Here is a 26,556-nt window from a genome sequence, read left to right as displayed (position 1 = left end):
AAGTTTTTAAACATGTTATGGTGATCACAGATCAGATGTTTTAAGTAACTATAAGAAAAGCGCTATACAAATGCAGGCCATTTACCATTTACCATTTAACATATCATGCCATCAGTAAGGACTAGGGACAACACAATATCAACAATTTGCAACAACAGGAGAACAAAATTCCAGTGGCTATTGTCCCGCTCAACTATGTCTCCAAAAATTAGTGGAGTATTGCATAGGATACATAATGACTGAATGGCATTTAAACCTAAGTGTTTGCTGTTATCATCTATTTTTAACCCACTTGGTTTATTTTTACGCTCTACAAAACCATAATTAAAAATCTGTATTCTGTCAAGTAATGTGTTAATGGAGATGTAGCCATTTTTGATCATGTATTGAAAAAAAAGTTTGAGCTCATACTGCACAACTCCTTCCAATAAATCATGCATTATATCAACTGCATAATTGTCAGTGCTGTGAAAATATTCCAATGAATTGAGCACACAAGATCTTTTAACTCCATAGACGGAAGAGAGATCAGGGTCTTCACTTAATGCATTACAGTGTTCAATATGAAGTTCTCTGGAGCCCAGAACAATGTTCGAACTGTCTTCATTAAACACAGACTGAATTTCTTTCTTGTTTACTAAACAAAACCTACACCAGTTCGTTGCACTAAACGATTCAACAAAACCTAGTAAGCCATTTAAAGCAAGATTGTCTCATGTAACTTGAGCAACAGAACCAAACACTGGCTCTTCAGTAAAGGGAAGCAGGATTCCTTTAGTTTCTAAAATGTTCAAGTCATCCATCAAAGGCTTTAGTATTTCTTCAAAACCATATTTCTTTAAGTCTTCTGTGTAGAAAAGAGCAGCTAGATGTACATTCATCAGCACAGAGTTAACTTTTGGTGGGAGGTTTTTTATAGTGAAATAAATACAGCCCAGTTTGTGGATCCCTTTCTTCGAACCTAATGGGTTAGCAGTTTCAAAATCATCGTAATACAGTATAATCTGTAGAGCATATTTCTGTTGTGAAAACAGAGGATGGTTTTGGAAATATAATCCATCATTAATGTCTTTGTATAACCCAGCTTGTGTTTGTTTCTCATGCAAGAAGCATTCTCTAATGTCTTTATTCTTGAAAATTGAATGTATTGTACCTAAGATGGGCACATACATCTATTTGTCTCTGACAGGTGTTTCGCTATAAACCCCTGTAGTTCTATGTCTACCTGTATCCAATCTTACACCAAGTACAAATTCTTTAGGCTCAACTATTTCCCATTTTTCATCGTAATATTTCTGTCTTTTTTTCTCAGTGTTAAATTTTGAAAAGGGGTTATCTAATTGGTTTAAATTGTGCTCAACTCTTTTGTAAATGTCTGATTCCTTACTATCAGGGGAAAATGTTTGGAGTACTACTTCTCTTGCTTGACTCTGAACATCACTGACAACTTCCTCAACAGAAGAAATTATTGTTTGAACAGCACTTTCAGTAAGACCAGAAGCTTGTAAGTTAGCGACAATAGATCCACACATTCCAACAAGCGAGTCCTGTGAAATAACAGTGGGAACCTATGATATAGATGCAGAAGTAGATGGTTGATCACTAAAAAAGTCTTCTTGAGAATGTGTTTGTTGGGCAACTTCCTGTTCCATCCCTACATGTTTATCGTGACAACGACTATGTGCATTATGGAGATGTTTTCTAAAGCCATTGTAAGTACAAAAAGACGAAAAACATCCCTGCTCTCCACATTTTAAACGCAGATTTTTGTTTGGATATAAACCATGATGAAATTTTAAATGTTGACAAAGAACTGAACAATTTTTGTGGTGCATTTTACAAACAAAACATTTGAACATTGTCAAACAGGGTTTTTTTTAAATCCTCCTAAAAGCGTGTGGACCTTGCGGGCATTTAACGGTCTCACAGCAGACGGGCTCTCAGTTCCTTGACTCGAGGGCTTTCTTTTGTGTTTCCAACATCAATGTTGTAGATTGTGGTTTGAATGAAGGTGTAGAAACTGGAAAGAGCTTCATCATATGAGAGGCTGAAGACAAAGTGTGCCCATCAAAAGCAGCCACTGAAGTTGGAGCATCACATGGGATAGCTTTCTGGTCTACAATGATGAAGAACCTCTGAATGTTCTTCTTTTGCTCACCAATGCAGAGAAGGAAGGGCTGCCTGGTGTTAGCTTTCTCCAGAAAAGTAGTGAGGCTGACTCCATCCTGGAATTTGAATAGCACATTTCAGTCATGAGTAAAATTTTCTTTTCAACTGTTTGGCTTGTATATAAGGTCTATGGGCCCAAGCAAGTAACCCCGTCTTAACACAAATGGATCCAAGTAGAATAAAACAGAGTAATGCTTTGTTTTTGAAGTTCACATTCTTCTGTTTGAAGGGGCAATGAGTGATTGCTGAACCCAAATCTGTGGATTAACTTCTTTTGGAAAGGAAAGCCATACCAGATTTTATCTCTTCTGATATCTATAGATACAGCATGATTTCATACCAAATACACAAAAGGTAATTAATTTACTGCATCTTTTCTGTTTTTATCTTGTGGCTTACCATGGACCAAAAATCATTAATTACAAACAGTTTTTACAAAAAAATAGAGTAGAGTAATAGAGCATACCTTGACGAATCTCACAAGATGATTGGCTGCCTGTGCAGAGCTAATTTTTGCTGTTTTTTTGTGGCCTTTTGATGTTAGGGGCAGGCGATGCAGCAACAACAGAAGAGCTGCCATGTCACTATCCCAGCCTTAAAGACAAAAAGCACATTTGAGACAAAAGGTTAAACATGAACTAGAAAACAGTTGGAAAATAAGCAGTTAAATGATGAGATTTCTGGAAATGCTTACAACCACAAGGATGCATAAATTACTAATTTACTAGTCTATTTCCACTCAGTTAACTGTATTAGGACAGACAAATAGAAATGTAAGTATTTTATATACTGAAACACTGTCCAAATTTACCCCAGTCATTTGAAGCCTCCGTATCAAAAGATGCTCGTAACTCCTCAACACAAGGACTTGATGGAAGACTTTGGCTTTCTGCGATGATTTTTTGCTTGAAATACGAAGACCACTTTGTAAGAAATCTTCCAGAGGCCTCATCTCCAAGTGTGTCTCCAAGACAAAACAGGAACCAAATACTGGTTACTTACGTGTTCTTGGCAAAACGTTATCTTTAGTTTCAGATCATGAAATGTCTAAAAATATACTCACCAACCCCGGTGTATCAAGGAAACGAGGGAAGACATCCAAGATTGATGATGTTGCATCTGGGTCATGTACCAGCTTCTGTCTATATTCAAAAGTAGCTTTCATCTTCTCTTTAACCACAGACCTATCTGTTGAGTGTCTAATAACAGACAGAGCCTCTCTGCACTCCTCACCAAAAAGCTGTCCACTAACAAACAAAGATTCTCTTCGGGTTGTTGGACTGTTCTGGAAGTTTGGCCTGTGACACCCACTAGCACCATCATAGGTATTGCGATGGACAGTCTTGAGTCTCCAAGCAAGATAGCTAGTATTAGCCTCCGGATCATAGTAATGTTCCTGCTCATGCATGCACATCAATCACACACAAAAACAAATAAAAAACATACACAACAAAAAAATGCAACAAAGGAATGCATATTTGGTACCACTTTAACAACATGTATAAATTACAGAGATGTTACGTTTCAGAGATAACACTTACATAGCCATTTTTTGAGTAAGGATCTTGGAGATATGGAAAAAGTGTTGCAATGCCCAGTGCATAGTTAGTCCGAACACTTATGGGAAGAATCCTCCTTTCAAAAACAAAACAAAGTGTATTGCTCTTCTGCTCACTCGACAATTGTTTTTATGATCATCAAAGAATACTTACCCGTGTGATTCTATCATATCTGCAACCAGTATGTTGACCATTTGTCGACGAGTTGGATGTCACAGTGTTTTAGTTTTGTCGTATTCATTGAAAATTTCTTCACCCTTTGCGTTTGAGCTCAGGACACTACACACCTTCTGTTTAAAAAAAAAAGTCATACTGATTAAACCGAAGCAAATTATAAAAAAGTTAGTGTTTGTAAAATGCTGTTAAGAACTGGAAATTGCTTTAGGCTTTGCTTTTGACCTGCTTTGCTTCATCGCGATCAAGCTCTTGTAGGCCCTTCTTCCTGTTCTTTGTACTTCTGAGGATCATAGTTGAATCTGATGAACTGGTAGAAGCTGGGGACGATGGATGGTCTGACAATGAAACTGGCGATTAGTGATGGGATTTCCGGCTCTTTTTAGAGATCCGGCTCTTTCGGCTCGGCTCACTAAAAAGAGCCGGCTCTTTCGGCTCCGAACCGGCTCTTCAGGTTGTTTTGTTGCTTTAATTATTTAATCATTAACAATAATATAAAATTATGCAGAAAAGGAATTACTAATGTAAAAAAAAAGTGGTTTTATTTATATATGTTTACATATGGCCCCTAGAGACAAAGCACGTACAAACTCTAAAGCATATACAAACTCCAAAAAGCACGTACAAACTCCAAAACACATTTCTAGCGTTTACTGAACTTCCAAAACAGAGCTACCCAGATCACTTAAATTACACAATTGAAAGCATGTGTGTATTGTTTGTGTATTTATAGACAATCACTCATATTTATTCAAATAATTTAAAAAAAAAGTTGATTTACCTGTTACTACCACACACCAAATCCGGTTGTTGATACTTCCTGGCTTGTGTAGCCACTAGGTAACAAAAGCTCAACACTGCGCCCTAGCATCCTGGAGCACTTGTTGTCTTTTGTACGTGCTTGCATGTGCTTCTGAGTTTTTACGTGTTTTGGAGTTTGTATGTGTTTTGGAGTTTGTACGTGCTTTGTCTCTAAGGGCCACCATAAATATACTTTATTTATTCACTCCACATAAAATGTAATAAATAAATCATATAATACAAAAAACAACTATTTACATTTTAAATTTTTAACTATTTAAATTTTCAGCTTTTTCCTTTTAAACAAATTTAACGTGAAACAACACAAAACACTGCAAACCACAACACAATTAAATATAAATTAAAATATCAAAACAAAAAGAAAATGCACATTCTCTGTCATATGGGCCTGCATGATTTCTGAATCCTTTATCATCTGCAACTGAAAATAGTGGATGATTAATTCAATTCAATTCAATTCAATTTTATTTATATAGCGCCAAATCACAACAAATGTCGCCTCAAGGCGCTTCATAGATACAGAGAAAAGCCCAACAATCATATGACCCCCTATGAGCAAGCACTTTGGCGACAGTGGGAAGGAAAAACTCCCTTTTAACAGGAAGAAACCTCCGGCAGAACCAGGCTCAGGGAGGGGCGGCCATCTGCATGATTACTATACCTTTCTAATGTGACGTTGTTGTCCCTCGCTCTCTTTCTCTCTGGCTCTGTTCCTGTGCTACTGCAAGTGTAACTAACGCCCCTCCCCCCTCTGCCCAGCGCAAAGTACAGGCCGCGCATGCGGAGTTTAGCGGAAAAAAGGGCGAGAGAGAGGGTGAGAGAAAGAAAAAAAAACAAAACCTCATGGCTCCCAATAAGGAGCCGGCTCGCGTCGTTCACTTCAAAGAGCCGGCTCTAAGAGCCATTTCGTTCGCTAACGACCCATCACTACTGGCAATGTCAGGAGGGCAAGAGGGATTGGCTGTACCGATGACTCTGATTCATCGTCAACCACACTGATCTCAATGTCTTAAAGGGAAAAAAAGGGACATAAAAGGCGTTGGAAAAAAAATGTGCAAAATGCATATGAGAAGTCACAACAACTGCAATAATGTTCAACCACATAAATTATATCTGATAACAGCATGTAATATGCACTCAACATGTAAAAGCATTTTACAGTTTTTCAAAGAAGAAAATTGGAATCTGAAAGGTTGTTAAATCTGGCTAATATTCATGTAAACTTTGAAGATCATGAAGAAATGTACTCCTCTAAATTATTATGGATCTACTGTACCTGTTGCTGTCTGCATTCTATATCCAACTTTGAAAGCTCGAACTCCAGACTTGACCAGTTCATCAAAAATGTCTGCGTCAACTTCAGTGTCAGAGGTGTCAGTGAGGATGAGTACACCTTCTGTGAAGAATTGAGGCTGCAAGCTGAACTTGTCCGTAACTAAAACAAAGAAATCCGAAATGTCACTATACTATTAAAACCACCAAGTCTTACTGTTGATCACTTATAGGTGATAATTTTATACTCATTTAAATTGCACATGAGTACAAACCATCTTTAAGAAACTGGTGGAAATGAAAGCAGTCATCACTTTCTGGAACTTTGACATACTTCTGTACTCCCCCATATTCCACCTTTGCAAGCATATCCTGTGTGGAGATTCAATAAAAAAAAAAAAATAGTTGTACAGTAATTAATTGGACAAATAACCTGGTAATCTATTGAAAAAAAAAAGAAGAAAAAAAAAAAAGAATCATGATCCATAACTTGTGTTAAGCACAGCATTTTCCCAAAAGACAATTCTAGATACTATCAGTGATTTATAATCAGTTACACTGACTGTGTACTACAGCAGTTGCATTAATGACTATTTTGGAGTCAAAAACAGGTTGTTAGGCAAAACCAATATTGCAAATAAAAAAAAAATCCTGCCCTCATAAGACAGGAAATTAATTTTGGTCCTCCGAGTCTGACCTATATGTCAAGGACTGTTTATGCAATGTGTATGTTTTGTTTTTAAAAACAAGTTATTCATTCTGTCCTTGCAAGAGTACGTTGTTGACTTTCTAGTGATGTCACATGTGTGGGTGTTGTCATTGCAGCACTCGATTACCCTAGGACACTAATATACAGGAGGTTTCATTATAGTCAATGGAATACCTGAAGCTTCAAGTTAGGCAGTAGTGATGGGTCGTTCGCGAACGAAATGGCTCTTAGAGCCGGGTCTTTGACGTGAACGACGCGAGCCAGCTCCTTATCGCGAGCCGTCACGTGGTGTTTTTTTTTTTCTCTCTCTCTCGCACATTTTCCCGCTTCACTCCGCACGCGAGCCTTGTGCTTTACGGCAGAGGGGGGAGGGGCGGTAGTTACACTCAGTAGCACAGGAACAGAGCGGGAGGGAGAGAGAGAGCGAGCCAGGGACAACAACGTCACATTAGAAAGGTATAGTAATCATCCACAACTATTTTCAGTTGCAGATGATAAAGGATTCAGAAAGTTTATTCATGCAGGTCCATATGACAGAGAATGTGCATCTTCTTTTTGTTTTCATATTTTAATTTATATTTAATTGTGTTGTGGTTTGCAGTGTTTTGTGTTGTTTCACTTTAAATTTGTTTAAAAGGAAAAAGCTGAAAATTTAAATAGTTAAAAGTTGAAATGTGAATAGTTGGTTTTTGTATTATATGATTTATTTATTACATTTTATGTGGAGTGAATAAATAAAAGTATATTTACGGTGGCCCCTAGAGACAAAGCACATACAAACTTCAAATCACGTAAAAACTCAAAACACGTAAAAACACAACAGAAGTGCTCCAGGATGCTACGGCGCAGTGTTGAGCTTTTGTTACCTCGTGGCTACACAAGCCAGCAAGTACCAACGACCGGATTTGGTGTGTGGTAATAACAGGTGAATGAACTTTTTTTTTTTTTAATTATTTGAATATATATGAGTGCCTGTGTATAAATACACAAACACTACACATATGCTTTCATGCTTTCAATTGTGTAATTTAAGTGATCTAGTAGCTCTGCTTTGGAAGTTCAGTTCATGCTAGAAATGTGTTTTGGAGTTTGTACGTGTTTTGTCTCTAGGGGCCACCGCATATATTTATATATAAACATATATAAATAAAACCACTTTTTTTACATTAGTAATTCCTTTTGTGCTTAATTTTATATTATTGTTAATAATAAATTAATTAAAGCAACAAAACAACCTGAAGAGCCGGTTCGGAGCCGAAAGAGCCGGCTCTTTTTAGTGAGCCGAACCGAAAGAGCCGGATCTCTAAAAAGAGCCGGAAATCCCATCACTATTAGGCAGTGCATCTAATTAACAAATGACCTTTGTCTCAAACGGAGACAGAATAACACAATTTGAAAGGTGAGACCTTAAACACTGCAAAAACACTTCCTTAATCTCAGATGTGCAAATACAGTTGAATCATAAATTTTACTATTTTAAATACAAATATGTAATATAAATATTTAATATTCTAGTGTTAAGAGAAGTTTTCGGTCATGTAATAAAATTAATGTTTTACCAGAAATCCCAATGAAAATCAAATTACATCCTATCAGTCTCAACAAGCAAGATCTGGTAGAGATGACAGAAGAAAAGAAATAATCTTCCAAAAATATTTGTAGGTGGTTTCCTTACCTAAAAGGTAAAATAATCAAAAAACTTCCCCTTATGCTCTAAGTGTGGATTTTGCAAAGTTCTAAGGTTTCATTGCACCCAAGTGTTGTTTCGATTTAGTTGTCTGTATTATGTATTGTGGACACTGTATTTGACATGAGATGCCTGAAGCAGAAACAGAAACAAGACGTGTTGTATTCTATGTACCCTGAATGGCCATAAGCCACCATTCCCACTGAAAGATGGTGGCTTCCTCTTCTTCACGTCTGTTACTTCCAGCTGGACTCCATCCAATGGTGAAGAGATGCTGGAAGCTGTTCCTTGTAAGTTTATTTCCTGCATTTGTAAATACAGGAAGGAACTGCTTCCAGCATCTCTTCACCATTTGCCAGAACCAACCACACGAGTCCACACCGGCAACAAACTGCTGAATCAGGCTGGCAACCCTGTTGACCACAGATTGTACTCTCAATTCATACCACATAGCAAAACTGAAACAAAACAAAAAGTTTTGTTTTGTCAATTTAAATACCACCTTAACTGCAATACAGATATCAACTCAGCAGATTGATGATTTGTTTAAGTGTTAACTATGAGGGGGGAACACAATGGGAAGACGAGCACTGACCAGCAAACTACTTTGTAAATGTCTAACAAATTCTCACCTGTGAAACGCAAAATGAGATAAAATCTCGCTCCTTATCCTCTTAACATCAAGTAGTGTGGCAGTGTAGAAGTCAGGGATACCACAGCCTGGCAGCTCCATAAATACATACGTTTAAAGCATTCACTAAGTGTACTTACATTTTGAGACGTTCCACTGATGAGTTAAGCTATGCATTGTTTCACTGAATTTAATTACACCTCAGCATGCACACAGCTTTACCTTTTCTATGTTCTGTTTGATGTCTTCGTCCATGAAGACCTCTACATCAAAGTCACCAAGACATGTCATCTGACGACACATCATACAGAACAGCTGTCTGTTGATACACCGTGGCCCTGGCCCATTGTGCAACCAAGCAATCAGTTTACCAGCCGTATAAAACTTACTGGCTATAGCTGAACAACAGACTGCCAGACTTCCCCTCAAAAATCCCTAGGGAATTTTGAGTTGTGGGAGAGATGGGACTTTGGGTTACCGAAAAAATTCCCGCCTTGGGAATTCTGGCAATTTATGCCAGGCAAAATATGACTTAGAAAGTGCCATGCAGGCACTATGTAGGATTTTCCTTCGTCTGGCTATTACTGTACAATAATTGCTGGTGTCAAGATGCGTTTCCTGGAAATCATTCAACGCAGTTGCAAGGTCCATCTCGTCCTGAAGAAAAGGGGGGAGAAAGGTCATGACTACATGAAACATCCACAGCAGTTCTGGCAGTGTTGTTCATGAGACACACATGTGAATCATTTTGTTGAAGGGAAGCCAGGACAGCCTCATCCAGGTCTGATACTTCTGACTCTGCAGAGTCGATGTCAAACTCTTCCCCAAACAGAATCATGTATACATACTGAAATGATCATCTGATTTCACATTCTTTTACTGTACAGATACAGCCACTTAAAATGGACATGTGGTCCTTGATTGCATCTGTTGGAGCCATTTGTATTTTAACAAATTTCAAAATATTGAAATATAAAGTTTATTGTCAGTTTACTTCTATTTTTGGGTTAATCAATTTTTATTTGTAGGTTAATGCTCACTTCATTGTTTTGTTTATCTTGTCAGCCAGGAAGAACTTTAGGGCCATTTTTGATCACTTAAGAAACTGGTATAAGACCAGCATGCACTTTTTTTTTTTTAAGTTCGAGGGACAAGCAGCATGAAGCAACAAAAATGGATCTTGTTATTGGTTGCCAAACTGGATCAATAAACTATACAATGCAACTTTCAAATTTGGACAGTGCAGTTTTTCCAGCGCACAAAAGATTATCACAGTAAACGAGAACTGTTTACTGGGAATAGTTTGGGTGATTTGTAGTTCCAAGTGTCTGAATGGTCAGGCTGACTAAAGTGTTATTGATGCATTTTCAGCAATTAAAAATACCAAAATCACGACATCAACAAATCTGAGAAATGTGAAAAAGCAAAACAGAAATGAGGCAATTAAATACTCTATTCAGAGCACATAAATGTTATCAGTTCAATACATGCAACCTTTAAAATTTTAATATTCGCTGGTCTCACCCCGTATATTGTACTTATTGAGTGTCTATTTACCTATGGTGTGTGCTTTAAGTTACAGCTGACACTTAAGTTTTGGCATGTTACTCAACAACTACCACTTGCCTGTTAACCTCTGGTTCCTGGAGACCATGCCTACTAGAATGAGCCCTAGACTACACAAAAGGATCCAAGTTATAATAATGATAGAATTAGTTTGTACAACAGTTGTTTTACCAAAAAAATAAATAAAAAAATTGTGCAATAGTTTAAGATTAAAATTCCAACTCATAAACAAACAGAGAGCCCTTTACCTGATAACCTCTGGCTCCTGTACGTTGTGGCTGCCATGGTCAGGTGTCTCTGTGTCGTGCAACACACAGCAATATGGTAAATATTGATGATGAGAGGGTGTAATACATTTATAGAGCTACAGTCCAAAGGCAGTTGTCAAACACTTACATTGCCATTTCAGACTGCACAACTTCTCCACCAGTTGAGTCCTCATTGGCTTCTGTAATCTAAAACACCAGAGTATTTAAATATAAATGAAATGGAACAACTAATGACGAACAAGAACAGAGGACAAGTCAAAGACAAGAACCAAAACAGCCACACCTAAAATGAATGAAAGCATCACCACAGAAGATCAGTCTTTGGGTAGGTAGAACTTAGGATAACTGAGGAGAAAAAATAAATAAATAAATAAATAAAGGAAAGGTTAAGGAAATGAACAAAAGACAATGAAAAAGCCAAAACACCAAAACCCAGAAAACCGTGTTTACAATAACAAAATGAAAAATCTTTGACAATACACAATTGTTTTATGAAAGAGATGCACATCAGCCCATAAACACAACAAAAAACTGTGAGACCACAGTTCAAGCTTGCTCTACTGCATTTCTGTTATACACAGTGAATCAACTGACGGGCATTATTTAAGCATATCTGGCATAGTGATCAGATGAATGTCTCAAATCCTTTGGGGAATCACAGCATTTATTATTCTGAGCAGTGACATGTTAAAGATGTCTTATACAATATTAGGGTGACTGGAGCGCCACTGAGTTACAGTAATAGTGACAATTATGCCATATCAGCCACCCGAGTGGAACACTTGAATACCTTTGGACGGATATAAAGATTGGAGCGACGCAGTAGGTTTCTTGCTCTAATTTCTTGGGGCGTCTCCTCTTCAAGAGGAAGAATGAGCCGCTGTCCATTCACTTTGCATAGATCAAACTGCAAAGGTATGTCTGCAATATTGTCCCGTAGTGCCTGCCTGAATTCAGCGACATTTAGGTTTACAGGAACGACCACCGGGGTAGCAGGAGTGGCATCTGTAATCAAATTTAAACCAAGTTAGCTGGCAATGTTATCTAGAACTTTCCCAAAAAATGGAAAAGGGTAAATTGTCACATTGTAGTGTCTCAACATCAATTTATTTGTGCAAGGAAACGAAGATTACAAAAGTGCTAAAAATCTAATGCCAAATTCTACAATTTGTAAACAAATGACACCATGATGTAATTTTCTTTTTTGAAACCCATCACTCCAAATAATTACTATTAAAATAAATATTGATTACCCCTATGAGATCGGTAATGGGCCAGTGTCGGATTCCTTAGTACTGACACCTTAAACGTTAACTGGCGATGTCTGGTACTCCTGTCTCTTGGCCTGCGCACTGGTCCACCCCCGTGCTGTTGGCGGAAAACTCCAAAGCTAGCATTAGACCATGAGATAATTTGAGTCAAACTAATATGACACAAAGACCAACCCCCCCCCCCCCCCAAAAAAAAAAACAACAAAACAAAAACAAAACAAAAAACAAAACAAAAACCCACCACACACACAGAGAGTAAAGCATGAATGTTCAACACATCGCTGTTTATTGCATGCATTTTTTGATTGTCTGGCAAATTAAATGCTCCCTGAAAATATGGGATCTGCTACATTTATAAACTGAAATCTGCATAAATGCACATAAGAGGGATTAAAATGACTCATTTGAAGTCGTCGAGCTAGGAGAGACATTTATGATTACAGAATTTACTGTTGTTAAATGCTGTGGATTGAATTGTAACAGATAATTAGAAAACGAGCCATTTATTATTTAAAAATGTAAAAGTTATTTCGTTTTACAAGAAAAAAAAAGCCGCCAAGCTAAAAGCTTGCCAATAGAGTAACTACCACCAAAGCATTTTCTTTGTAGAAGAGAAGTGCCCTCGTCACTGTCATCTTGATAATTGGGCATTCATTCTATCTCTGATATCAGTGACTTTCCGTCGAAATGCAGCGCTCCGTTAAGACATGATTGTCCATAAAAACTCTGCCAAAAGGCTGGGCAGATATATATATAGCATCCCGAAAATTCAAAGTACGGCGGGAGAAGGTACAATATTCGTGATTGGATCAGCAAGACTGAAGTTTTTTTTGTTGTTTTGTTTGTTGTTTTTTTAAATCCACCCCCTGTGATCAGAATTTGTGGTAACCAATCACAGTCAACCTCATATTTGTGTTGTCCCAATCAAGCTTTGTGCGACAAACTACATCCAGGTGAACGGATGCGAAATCTCTGCACCAACAAAAAAAGAAAAGAAAAAAACACCATATTTGACCGCAAGTACCGTAGTTAATCTCAATTACTGTTTGACTTTGCTACCTAAAAGCTAAGCGATGATTCCGAAACATTACTTTGTCCTTTTAAGCGCATGTTAGCTTTGGAGTAAGCGGGGGGGGGGAGTCATGCTAACCTTGGTCCGTTAGGAATGTTGCCAACATGTCATTTTAGGTGAGGCATGTTAATAAGGTCTTTAATATGGTACTCGTTTGGCCACTTTATATTATTGAAAATACGGTTTTATAACACTTGTTACATTAGCCGGATTAGGCTACAGGGTACTGCACTGCCATCCCAGATAGCAAGACGACATTGACTTGAATTGATTTTTTCATCCGATCCGTCATTATGGTCAGGGTTGAAATGTCAATGCTGTAACAACATTGAAATACTGTGGTAAACCGACGGGCTCACTGTAGGAACGTTGTAATAATGTTGATTTACATGTTACTTGTTTTTTGTCATGGATATTTGATCTATTGGTAGTCGACCAGGTGACAACAACAACGTCGAAAAACAAAAAACGTCTATTTGTAGATGACCAGAGATCAAAGCTCATCCGAAGCGCCTCTTTCACAGTGGTACATCTCTACAGGTCCCCATCAATAACCCATTGATTTGTAGTTGAGCGTTAAATTGCATTGCAACTGAGCGGGTAGTACAGTAGAGCAGGACATTACATTTACTCTCAGCGGAATTGACTGAAAGCATATAAGTTCATGCACTGCACCACGATTAGTATAAGGTAAGAATGAATGAATTTTCTTCTATTTGTTATTTACAGTACAGTACAAAAATCGTTAATATACAGTTTTGGACAAAATGCGGGAGCCCGAAATTGTGTCTACTTTCATCTTACAGTCCAGCAACAAATAAATTGCACTGCGAACGCAGTCCATGAACAAAGAAAACATTTTTGTTTCATACTTTTCTGTTACTAAGCTAGCCTAACGCTTCGAGGGTTCCTTTGTTAGCCCTGCCGTCGCCTCGGCCACCATTGACCCAGACTGTCGCTCTGTGGTTGCTTTTTTTGCATAGTACTAAAAAAAAATGTAAATCTGTGATAAATGATTGGTAAACGTAACTGTATAAATGTGTTCAATGACTTTGTTACTTTTGATGATTGGAAAGCACCCGCTTCAATTCGCACACGAAAACTTTAGACTCAGTTCGAATGCTCACACGGCATGCCCACGTGATTTTACGTTGCACGCTCACCTAACGGAAAATCAATGCGCAATCATGTGGCTCGAATATCAGAGCCACGTGATTGCGCATTGATTTTCCGTTATGATTGTGCGTAATTCAATTCAATTCAATTTTATTTATATAGCGCCAAATCACAACAAAAGTCGCCTTAAGGCGCTTCATAGATACAGAGAAAAACCCAACAATCATATGACCCCCTATGAGCAAGCACTTTGGCGACAGTGGGAAGGAAAAACTCCCTTTTAACAGGAAGAAACCTCCAGCAGAACCAGGCTCAGGGAGGGGCGGGGCCATCTGCTGTGATTGGTTGGGGTGAGAGAAGGAAGACAGGATAAAGACATTTTGTGGAAGAGAGACAGAGGTTAATAACAGATATGATTCAATGCAGAGAGGTTTGTTAACACATAGTGAGTGAGAAAGGTGACTGGAAAGGAAAAACTCAATGCATCATGGGAATCCCCGGAAGCCTACGTCTATTGCAGCATAACTAAGGGAGGATTCAGGGTCACCTGGTCCAGCCCTAACTATATGCTTTAGCAAAAAGGAAAGTTTGAAGCCTAATGTTGAAAGTAGAGATAGTGTCTGTCTCCTGAATCCAAACTGGAAGCTGGTTCCACAGAAGAGGGGCCTGAAAACTGAAGGCTCTGCCTCCCATTCTACTTTTAAATACTCTAGGAACAACAAGTAGGCCTGCAGAGCGAGAGCGAAGTGCTCTAATAGGGTGATATGGTACTACAAGCTACAAGATAAGATGGGGCCTGATTATTTAAGACCTTGTATGTGAGGAGCAGGATTTTGAATTCTGGATTTAACAGGAAGCCAAAACAGGAGAAATCTGCTCTCTCTTTCTAGTCCCTGTCAGGACTCTTGCTGCAGCATTTTGGATTAGCTGAAGGCTTTTCAGGGAGTTTTAGGACATCCTGATAATAATGAATTGCAGTAGTCCAGCCTGGAAGTAATAAATGCATGAACTAGTTTTTCAGCGTCACTCTGAGACAGGATATTTCTAATTTTAGAGATGTTGCGCAAATGGAAGAACGCAGTCTTACATATTTGTTTAATATGTGCGTTGAAGGACATGTCCTGGTCAAAAATGACTCCAAGGTTCCTCACAGTGTTACTGGAGGCCAAAGTAATGCCATCCAGAGTAAGAATCTGGTTAGATACCATATTTCTAAGCTTTTCAGCGCCGAGTACAATGACCTCAGTTTGATCTGAATTAAGAAGCAGAAAGTTAGCGGCCATCCAAGTCTTTATGTCTTTAAGACATTCCTGCAGTTTAACTCATTGGTGTGTGTTATCTGGCTTCATGGACAGATAGAGCTGGGTGTCATCTGCATAGCAGTGTAAATGTATGCTATGTCTTCTAATGATGCTGCCTAAGGGAAGCATGTATAATGTAAACAGAATTGGTCCTAGCACTGAACCCTGTGGAACACCATAATTAACCTCAGTGTGTGAAGAGGACTCTCCATTTACATGCACAAACTGGAGTCTATTAGATAGATATGATACAAACCACTGCAGTGCAATACCTGTAATACCTACAGCATGTTCTAATCGCTCTAATAGGATATTATGGTCGACAGTATCGAACGCTGCACTGAGGTCTAGCAGGACAAGCACAGAGATGAGTCCACTGTCAGAGGCCATAAGAAGATCATTTGTAACCTTCATTAAAGCTGTTTCTGTGCTGTGATGAACTCTGAAACCTGACTGAAACTCTTCAAATAAACCATTCCTCTGCAGATGATCGGTTAGCTGTTTGACAACTACTCTTTCAAGGATGTTTGATATAAAGGAAGGTTGGAGATTGGCCTATAATTAGCTAAGACTGCTGGGTCTAGAGATGCTTTTGGAGTAAAGGTTTAACTACAGCCAGCTTGAAGGCCTGTGGTACAAAGCCGATTATTAGAGATAGTTGATCATATTTAAGATCGAAGAATTAATTAATGGCAGGACTTCTTTGAGCAGTTTTGTAGGAATGGGGTCTAAAAGACACGTTGATGGTTTGGAGGAAGTAATTACTGAAGTTAACTTAGAAAGATCAATTGGAGAAAAAGAGTCTAACTTAACATCAATGGTACTAAGAGTAGCTGTAGATAATATTACATCTGTGGGATGATTATTGGTAATTTTTTCTCTAATGATTAAAATTTTATTTGTGAAGAAGTTCATGAAGTCATTACTAGTTAACGTTAAAGGGATGGTTGGCTCAAAAGAGCTCTGACTTTTTGTCAGCCTGGCTACAGTGCTGAAGAGAAACCTGGGGTTGTTCTTATTTTCTTCAATCAGTGACGAATAGTAAGATGTTCTGGCTTTGCGGAGGGCTTTCTTATAAAGCAACAAACTATTTCTCCAGGCTAAATGATGATCCTCTAAATTTGTGACACGCCATTTCCTCTCCAGATTACGAGTCATCTGCTTTAGGGTACGTGTTTGAGAATTATACCACGGAGTCAGGTACTTCTGATTAGAGACCTTAGTTTTCACTGGAGCTACAGTATCCAGAGTCGTACGTAGTGAGGAGGTGAAATTATTAACAAGATAATCGACCTCTGTTGGGGTAGCGTTCAGATAGCTGCTCTGCTCTGTGTTGGTACAGGGCATTGACGATGATAACAGTGGCTGGATTATATTCTTAAACTTAGTTACAGCACTTTCAGAAAGACATCTACTTTGATAAAGTCCACTCTCCACTGCTGCGTAATCAATTATTGTAAATGTAAATGTTATCAAGAAATGATCAGACAGGAGAGGGTTTTCAGGAAACACTGTTAAATGTTCAGTTTCTATGCCATATGTTAAAACAAGATCTAGAGTGTGATTAAAGTGGTGGGTGGGTTCTTTTACATTTTGAGAGAAGCCAATTGAGTCTAATAACAGATTTAATGCCATGTTGAGGCTGTCATTCTTAGCATCTACATGGATGTTAAAATCACCCACAATAATTATTTTATCTGAGCTCAGAACTAAATCAGATATAAAGTCTGAGAAATCAGACAGAAACTCTGTGTAAGGCCCAGGTGGATGATAGATGATAACAAGTAAGACTGGTTTCTGAGTTTTACAGCTGGGGTGGACAATGTTAAGCATCAGGCTTTCAAATGAATTAAAAGTCTGTCTTGGCATAGTCAGTCATAATGAAGCAGTTGGTTTTATTTTGTGGATTCAAGCTGCTCTTCATATTTTTGGCCACCAGATGTCACCAGAGAGGACTGTGTTGAAAAGCTTCGAGTAATGAACCGTTTTTCAATACAAGCTTCAGAAAGCTTCATTTGGCCATCACTATCAGACACACTCCAACGAATCTCTCTCCTTTCTCCACAGTGGGGTAACACAAATCCACTCACTCGTCCACACGGTAACAGGCAGGCAGGGAAAGGTCCGGGGTAGATCTGTACACAGAAACTAGAGTTAACGACGAACAGACGGAAACAACTTTACAGAATTTAACTCACTAACGGCAGCGTGACTGACGCTGATAGCTCAACGATCCAGCGACGAGTAACAGTGCTGCCGTCTTAAATAGGCCTTGCGATCACCCAGATAGGCAGCAGGCGTGGAGATGGCAGGTGCGTGGGCCAGGGGCCCCGGCAGGTGAGAGAGAGAGAGAAGGAGAGAGCAAAAAACAACAAAACACATGTTGCCTAATACAGGATCAGCTGGTGAGGCACAGGGACCATGACAGAAGCTGAATTAAATCTATCACCTCCAAGCAGTTACACAGAGACATGTTCGTGCAGGAACTGCATGAGAACACACCACAGGAAGGGAAACAGAGCTACTATAGCCTATTTAGCTCCAGCATGCAGCTATCTGAACACTAAACTAGAGTACAGTTTTTTCTCTCTCACTGAGTTGTCTGCAGCAGCAGCTTTACTTGCATCCTGATTCATGTGTGTGAAGCGTTCAAAGCTTTGGAGTAGTATAGTTCACTGTCCATATGTAAAATCATCCACTCAGTTTCTGGTGTACTGGCCAGTGTGACTGTGAATCAGATATTGCCATTGCCAACACTTTTAGGTAAACATGCTCATACTTAGTTAAGGCAAACTGAGTTCACTCACCGAGCTGATATTTGAAAAAATATCATAATAATAATAATACAATTATCTTTAATAACTTATTTATTTTTATCACTCAGTCTGAATGGGACATGCTTTGTGTTTGTAGCAAAACTGAAAAAAAATGAGCTACACAACAGTGTATTCAATTTAACACTGTCTGAATACCTCGAAAGAATAGGGCAATAAACCAGATTAATGATTTCCAGTAAAGGTCAAGATACAGAAACTGGTTAATAAAAGTATTTTCTATACATATTGAGCTATGACTGTGTCTTCTGTTACACCTGCGTTGTCTCTTGAGGTAGAGTTCAAAAACAGCGGACCGGGCCGCCTGGACACCCTTTGTGCGGGTGTCCGCTCCCCAGGCTCCGAAAGCCTTGCCAGCCCTTGTGATCGGGTGGCACCGCCCACCAGCCGTTTGAAAGAAAGAAGAAAAAACCCACACCGGGCCGCCTGGCCACCCTTTGTGCGGGTGTCCGCTCCCCAGGCTCCGAAAGCCTTGCCAGCCCTTATGATCGGGTGGCATCGCCCACCAGGCGTTTGAAAGAAGGAAGAAAAAACCCGGACCGGGCCGCCTGGCCACCCTTTGTGCGGGTGTCCGCTCCCCAGGCTCCGAAAGCCTTGCCAGCCCTTGTGATCGGGTGGCACCGCCCACCAGGCGTTTGAAAGAAAGAAGAAAACACCCGGACCGGGCCGCCTGGCCACCCTTTGTGCGGGTGTCCGCTCCCCAGGCTCCGAAAGCCTTGCCAGCCCTTGTGATCGGGTGGCACCGCCCACCAGGCGTGTGAAAGAAAGAAGAAAAAACCCGGACCGGGCCGCCTGGTCACCCTTTGTGCGGGTGTCCGCTCCCCAGGCTCCGAAAGCCTTGCCAGCCCTTGTGATCGGGTGGCACCGCCCACCAGGCGTGTGAAAGAAATAAGAAAAAACCCGGACCGGGCCGCCTGGCAACCCTTTGTGCGGGTTTCCGCTCCCCAGGCTCCGAAAGCCTTACCAGCCCTTGTGATCGGGTGGCACCGCCCACCAGGCGTTTGAAAGAAGGAAGAAAAAACCCGGACCGGGCCGCTTGGCCACCCTTCGTGCGGGTGTCCGCTCCCCAGGCTCCGAAAGCCTTGCCAGCCCTTGTGATCGGGTGGCACCGCCCACCAGGCGTGTCAAAGAAGGAAAAAAAACCCGGACCGGGCCGCCTGGCCACCCTTTGTGCGGGTGTCCGCTCCCCAGGCTCCGAAAGCCTTGCCAGCCCTTGTGATCGGGTGGCACCGCCCACCAGGCGTGTGAAAGAAAGAAGAAAAAACCCGGACCGGGCCGCCTGGCCACCCTTTGTGCGGGTGTCTGCTCCCCAGGCTCCGAAAGCCTTGCCAGCCCTTGTGATCGGGTGGCACCGCCCACAAGGCGTTTGAAAGAAGGAAGAAAACACCCGGACCGGGCCGCCTGGCCACCCTTTGTGCGGGTGTCCGCTCCCCAGGCTCCGAAAGCCTTGCCAGCCCTTGTGATCGGGTGGCACCGCCCACCAGGCGTGTCAAAGAAGGAAAAAAAACCCGGACCGGGCCGCCTGGCCACCCTTTGTGCGGGTGACCGCTCCCCAGGCTCCGAAAGCCTTGCCAGCCCTTGTGATCGGGTGGCACCGCCCACCAGGCGTGTGAAAGAAAGAAGAAAAAACCCGGACCGGGCCGCCTGGTCACCCTTTGTGCTGGTGTCCGCTCCCCAGTCTCCGAAAGCCTTGCCAGCCCTTGTGATCGGGTGGCACCGCCCACCAGGCGTGTGAAAGAAAGAAGAAAAAACCCGGACCGGGCCGCCTGGCCACCCTTTGTGCGGGTTTCCGCTCCCCAGGCTCCGAAAGCCTTGCCAGCCCTTGTGATCGGGTGGCACCGCCCACCAGGCGTTTGAAAGAAGGAAGAAAACACCCGGACCGGGCCGCCTGGCCACCCTTTATGCGGGTGTCCGCTCCCCAGGCTCCGAAAGCCTTGCCAGCCCTTGTGATCGGGTGGCACCGCCCACCAGGCGTGTCAAAGAAGGAAAAAAAACCCGGACCGGGCCGCCTGGCCACCCTTTGTGCGGGTGTCCGCTCCCCAGGCTCCAAAAGCCTTGCCAGCCCTTGTGATCGGGTGGCACCGCCCACCAGGCGTGTGAAAGAAAGAAGAAAAAACCCGGACCGGGCCGCCTGGCCACCCTTTGTGCGGGTGTCCGCTCCCCAGGCTCCGAAAGCCTTGCCAGCCCTTGTGATCGGGTGGAACCGCCCACCAGGCGTGTGAAAGAAAGAAGGAAAAACGCGGACCGGGCCACCTGGCCACCCTTTGTGCGTGTGTCCGCTCCCCAGGCTCCGAAAGCCTTGCCAGCCCTTGTGATCGGGTGGCACCGCCCACCAGGCGTGTCAAAGAAGGAAAAAAAACCCGGACCGGGCCGCCTGGCCACCCTTTGTGCGGGTGTCCGCTCCCCAGGCTCCGAAAGCCTTGCCAGCCCTTGTGATCGGGTGGCACCGCCCACCAGTCGTGTGAAAGAAAGAAGAAAAGAAGAAAAAACGCGGAACGGGCGACCTGGCCACCCTTTGTGCCGGTGTCCGATCCCCAGGCTCCGAAAGCCTTGCCAGCCCTTTTGATCGGGTGGCACCGCCCACCAGGCGTGTGAAAGAAAGAAGAAAAAACCCGGACCGGGCCGCCTGGCCACCCTTTGTGCGGGTGTCCGCTCCCCAGGCTCCGAAAGCCTTGCCAGCCCTTGTGATCGGGTGTTACCGCCCACCAGGCGTTTGAAAGAAGGAAGAAAACACCCGGACCGGGCCGCTTGGCCACCCTTTGTGCGGGTGTCCGCTCCCCAGACTCCGAAAGCCTTGCCAGCCCTTGTGATCGGGTTGCACCGCCCACCAGTCGTGTGAAAGAAAGAAGAAAAGAAGAAAAAAACAGGACCGGGCCGCCTGGCCACCCTTTGTGCGGGTGTCCGCTCCCCAGGCTCCGAAAGCATTGCCAGCCCTTGTAATCGGGTGGCACCGCCCACCAGGCCTGTGAAAGAAAGAAGAAAAAACCCGGACCGGGCCGCCTGGCCACCCTTTGTGCGGGTGTCCGCTCCCCAGGCTCCGAAAGCCTTGCCAGCCCTTGTGATCGGGTGGCACCGCCCACCAGGCGTGTGAAAGAAAGAAGAAAAGAAGAAAATACCCGGACCGGGCCGCCTGGCCACCCTTTGTGCCGGTGTCCGCTCCCCAGGCTCCGAAAGCCTTGCCAGCCCTTGTGATCGGGTGGCACCGTGCACCAGACGTTTGAAAGAAGGAAGAAAACACCCGGACCGGGCCGCCTGACCACCCTTTGTGCGGGTGTCCGCTCCCCAGGCTCCGAAAGCCTCGCCAGCCCTTGTGATCGGGTGGCACCGCCCACCAGGCGTGTGAAAGAAAGAAGAAAAGAAGAAAATACCCGGACCTTGCCGCCTGGCCACCCTTTGTGCGGGTGTCCGCTCCAAAGGCTCCGAAAGCCTTGCAAGCCCTTGTGATCGGGTGGCACCGCCCACCAGGCGTGTGAAAGAAAGCGGAAAAAACCCGGACCGGGCCGCATGGCCACCCTTTGTGCGGGTGTCCGCTCCCCAGGCTCCGAAAGCCTTGCCAGCCCTTGTGATCGGGTGGCACCGCCCACCAGGCGTGTGAAAGAAAGAAGAAAAAACCCGGACCGGGCCGCCTGGCCACCCTTTGTCCGGGTGTCCGCTCCCCAGGCTCCGAAAGCCTTGCCAGCCCTTGTGATCGGGTGGCACCGCCCACCAGGCGTTTGAAAGAAGGAAGAAAACACCCGGACCGGGCCGCCTGGCCACCCTTTGTCCGGGTGTCCGCTCCCCAGGCTCCGAAAGCCTTACCAGCCCTTGTGATCGGGTGGCACCGCCCACCAGTCGTGTGAAAGAAAGAAGAAAAGAAGGAAAAACCCGGACCGGGCCGCCTGGCCACCCTTTGTGCAGGTGTCCGCTCCCCAGGCTCCGAAAGCCTTGCCAGCCCTTGTGATCGGGTGGCCCCGCCCACCAGGCGTGTCAAAGTAGGAAAAAAAACCCGGACCGGGCCGCCTGGCCACCCTTTGTGCGGGTGTCCGCTCCCCAGGCTCCGAAAGCCTTGCCAGCCCTTGTGATCGGATGGCATCGCCCACCAGGCATTTGAAAGAAGGAAGAAAACAACCGGACCGGGCCGCCTGGCCACCCTTTGTGCAGGTGTCCGCTCCCCAGGCTCCGAACGCCTTGCCAGCCCTTGTGATCGGGTGGCACCGCCCACCAGGCGTGTGAAAGAAAGGAGAAAAGAAGGAAAAACCCGGACCGGGCCGCCTGGCCACCCTTTGTGCGGGTGTCTGCTCCCCAAGTTCCAAAAGCCTTGTCAGCCCTTGTGATCGGGTGGCTAAGCCCACCAGGCGTGTGAAAGAAAGAAGAAAAAACCCGGACCGGGCCGCCTGGCCACCCTTTGTGCGGGTGTCCGCTCCCCAGGCTCCGAAAGCCTTGCCAGCCCTTTTGATCGGGTTGCACCGCCCACCAGGCGTGTGAAAGAAAGGAGAAAAGAAGGAAAAACCCGGACCGGGCCGCCTGGCCACCCTTTGTGCGGGTGTCTGCTCCCCAGGTTCCAAAAGCCTTGTCAGCCCTTGTGATCGGGTGGCAAAGCCCACCAGGCGTGTGAAAGAAAGAAGAAAAAACCCGGACCGGGCCGCCTGGCCACCCTTTGTGCGGGTGTCCGCTCCCCTGGCTCCGAAAGCCTTGCCAGCCCTTATGACCGGGTGGCACCGCTCACCAGGCGTTTGAAAGAAGGAAGAAAACACCCGGACCGGGCCGCCTGGCCACCCTTTGTGCGGGTGTCCGCTCCCCAGGCTCCGAAAGCCTTGCCAGCCCTTGTGATCGGGTGGCACCGCCCACCAGGCGTGTGAAAGAAAGAAGAAAAGAAGAAAATACCCGGACCGGGCCGCCTGGCCACCCTTTGTGCCGGTGTCCGCTCCCCAGGCTCCCAAAGCCTTGCCAGCCCTATTGATCCGGTGGCACCGCCAACCAGGCATGTGAAAGAAAGAAGAAAAAACCCGGACCGGGCCGCCTGGCCACCCTTTGTGCGGGTGTCCGCTCCCCAGGCGCGGAAAGCCTTGCCAGCCCTTGTGATTGGGTGTCACCGCCCACCAGGCGTGTGATAGAAGGAAAAAAAACCCGGACCGGGCCGCCTGGCCACCCTTTGTGCGGGTGTCCGCTCCCCAGGCTCCGAAAGCCTTGCCAGCCCTTGTCATCGGGTGGCACCGCCCACCAGGCGTTTCAAAGAAGGAAAAAAAACCCGGACCGGGCAACCTGGCCACCCTTTGTGCGGGTGTCCGCTCCCCAGGCTCCGAAAGCCTTGCCAGCCCTTGTGATCGGGTGGCACCGCCCACCAGGCATTTGAAAGAAGGAAGAAAACACCTGGACCGGGCCGCCTGGCCACCCTTTGTGCGGGTGTCCGCTCCCCAGGCTCCGAAAGCCTTGCCAGCCCTTGTGATCGGGTGGCACCGCCCACCAGGCGTGTGAAAGAAAGGAGAAAAGAAGGAAAAACCCGGACCGGGCCGCCTTGCCACCCTTTGTGCGGGTGTCTGCTCCCCAGGCTCCGAAAGCCTTGTCAGCCCTTGTGATCGGGTGGCAAAGCCCACCAGGCGTGTGAAAGAAAGAAGAAAAAACCCGGACCGGGCCGCCTGGCCACCCTTTGTGCGGGTGTCCGCTCCCCTGGCTCCGAAAGCCTTGCCAGCCCTTGTGATCGGGTGTCACCGCCCACCAGGCGTGTGATAGAAGGAAGAAAAAACCCGGACCTGGCCGCCTGGCCACCCTTTGTCCGGGTGTCCGCTCCCCAGGCTCCGAAAGCCTTGCCAGCCCTTGTGATCGGGTGGCACCGCCCACCAGGCGTTTGAAAGAAGGAAGAAAACACCCGGACCGGGCCGCCTGGCCACCCTTTGTGCGGGTGTCCGCTCCCCAGGCTCCGAAAGCCTTACCAGCCCTTGTGATCGGGTGGCACCGCCCACCAGTCGTGTGAAAGAAAGAAGAAAAGAAGGAAAAACCCGGACCGGGCCGCCTGGCCACCCTTTGTGCAGGTGTCCGCTCCCCAGGCTCCGAAAGCCTTGCCAGCCCTTGTGATCGGGTGGCCCCGCCAACCAGGCGTGTCAAAGTAGGAAAAAAAACCCGGACCGGGCCGCCTGGCCACCCTTTGTGCGGGTGTCCGCTCCCCAGGCTCCGAAAGCCTTGCCAGCCCTTGTGATCGGATGGCATCGCCCACCAGGCATTTCAAAGAAGGAAGAAAACAACCGGACCGGGCCGCCTGGCGACCCTTTGTGCAGGTGTCCGCTCCCCAGGCTCCGAAAGCCTTGCCAGCCCTTGTGATCGGGTGGCACCGCCCACCAGGCGTGTGAAAGAAATGAGAAAAGAAGGAAAAACCCGGACCGGGCCGCCTGGCCACCCTTTGTGCGGGTGTCTGCTCCCCAAGTTCCAAAAGCCTTGTCAGCCCTTGTGATCGGGTGGCTAAGCCCACCAGGCGTGTGAAAGAAAGAAGAAAAAACCCGGACCGGGCCGCCTGGCCACCCTTTGTGCGGGTGTCCGCTCCCCAGGCTCCGAAAGCCTTGCCAGCCCTTTTGAACGGGTTGCACCGCCCACCAGGCGTGTGAAAGAAAGGAGAAAAGAAGGAAAAACCCGGACCGGGCCGCCTGGCCACCCTTTGTGCGGGTGTCTGCTCCCCAGATTCCAAAAGCCTTGTCAGCCCTTGTGATCGGGTTGCAAAGCCCACCAGGCGTGTGAAAGAAAGAAGAAAAAACCCGGACCGGGCCGCCTGGCCACCCTTTGTGCGGGTGTCCGCTCCCCTGGCTCCGAAAGCCTTGCCAGCCCTTATGACCGGGTGGCACCGCTCACCAGGCGTTTGAAAGAAGGAAGAAAACACCCGGACCGGGCCGCCTGGCCACCCTTTGTGCGGGTGTCCGCTCCCCAGGCTCCGAAAGCCTTGCCAGCCCTTGTGATCGGGTGGCACCGCCCACCAGGCGTGTGAAAGAAATAAGAAAAAACCCGGACCTGGCCGCCTGGCCACCCTTTGTGCGGGTGTCCGCTCCCCAGGCTCCGAAAGCCTTGCCAGCCCTTGTGATCGGGTGGCACCGCCCACCAGTCGTGTGAAAGAAAGAAGAAAAGAAGAAAAAACCCGGACCGGGCCGCCTGGCCACCCTTTGTGCGGGTGTCCGCTCTCCAGGCTCCGAAAGCCTTGCCAGCCCTTGTGATCGGGTGGCACCGCCCACCAGGCGTGTGAAAGAAAGAAGAAAAGAAGAAAATACCCGGACCGGGCCGCCTGGCCACCCTTTGTGCCGGTGTCCGCTCCCCAGGCTCCCAAAGCTTTGCCAGCCCTTGTGATCCGGTGGCACCGCCCACCAGGCATGTGAAAGAAAGAAGAAAAAACCCGGACCGGGCCGCCTGGCCACCCTTTGTGCAGGTGTACGCTCCCCAGGCTCCGAAAGCCTTTCCAGCCCTTGTGATCGGGTGGCACCGCCCACCAGGTGTGTGAAAGAAAGAAGAAAAAACGCGGACCGGGCCGCCTGGCCACCCTTTGTGCGCGTGTCCGCTCCCCAGGCTCCGAAACCTTGCCAGCCCTTGTGATCGGGTGGCACCGCCCACCAGGCGTGTCAAAGTAGGAAAAAAAACCCGGACCGGGCCGCCTGGCCACCCTTTGTGCAGGTGTCCGCTCCCCAGGCTCCCAAAGCCTTGCCAGCCCTTGTGATCGGGTGGCACCGCCCACCAGGCGTGTGAAAGAAAGAAGAAAAAACGCGGACCGGGCCACCTGGCCACCCTTTGTGTGGGTGTCCGCTCCCCAGGCTGCGAAAGCCTATCCAGCCCTTGTGATCGGGTGGCACCGCGCACCAGGCGTTTGAAAGAAGGAAGAAAACACCCGGACCGGGCCGCCTGGCCACCCTTTGTGCAGGTGTCCGCTCCCCAGGCTCCGAAAGACTTGCCAACCCTCGTGATCGGGTGGCACCGCCCACCAGGCGTTTGAAAGAAGGAAGAAAACACCCGGACCGGGCCGCCTGGCCACCCTTTGTGCGCGTGTCCGCTCCCCAGGCTCCGAAAGCCTTGCTAACCCTTGTGATCGGGTGGCACCGCCCACCAGTCGTGTGAAAGAAAGAAGAAAAGAAGAAAAAACGCGGACCGGGCGACCTGG

The 26,556-nt window shown here is 45.7% G+C and overlaps 1 protein-coding gene and 2 pseudogenes across 2 annotated transcripts in view; all 3 read right to left on the bottom strand.

Moving 5' to 3' along the window:
- Positions 1–1,739: 1,739 nt before the first annotated feature.
- LOC102792227 (uncharacterized) lies at positions 1,740–6,365 on the bottom strand (annotated as a pseudogene). The gene is made up of 10 exons (XR_015719903.1): positions 6,272–6,365; positions 6,001–6,159; positions 5,699–5,732; positions 4,128–4,296; positions 3,882–4,018; positions 3,711–3,804; positions 3,229–3,565; positions 2,981–3,166; positions 2,636–2,763; positions 1,740–2,225 (listed from the first exon to the last, which is right to left on the bottom strand). The product of XR_015719903.1 is annotated as an uncharacterized LOC102792227 (transcript).
- Positions 6,366–8,558: 2,193 nt separating this feature from the next.
- On the bottom strand, positions 8,559–9,861 carry LOC118455920 (uncharacterized; annotated as a pseudogene).
- A 2,307-nt stretch (positions 9,862–12,168) lies between these two features.
- Positions 12,169–26,556, bottom strand: part of LOC148100082 (uncharacterized) — a gene marked incomplete at its 5' end in the record, with an annotated part of 131,426 nt that continues 117,038 nt past the window's right edge. Inside the window, one exon of the mRNA XM_087849795.1 lies at positions 12,169–12,226. Coding sequence (XP_087705921.1) covers positions 12,169–12,226 — 58 coding nt within the window. The remainder of the gene's footprint in view (positions 12,227–26,556) is intronic.

This window comes from Neolamprologus brichardi, chromosome 13 (genome assembly GCF_056152115.1).
Source record: "Neolamprologus brichardi isolate AB-2024 chromosome 13, ASM5615211v1, whole genome shotgun sequence".
In the NCBI taxonomy this organism is placed as follows: Eukaryota; Metazoa; Chordata; class Actinopteri; order Cichliformes; family Cichlidae; genus Neolamprologus; species Neolamprologus brichardi.
Note: the sequence above shows the minus strand (reverse complement) of the source record. Positions and strands in the feature narration are given on the sequence as shown.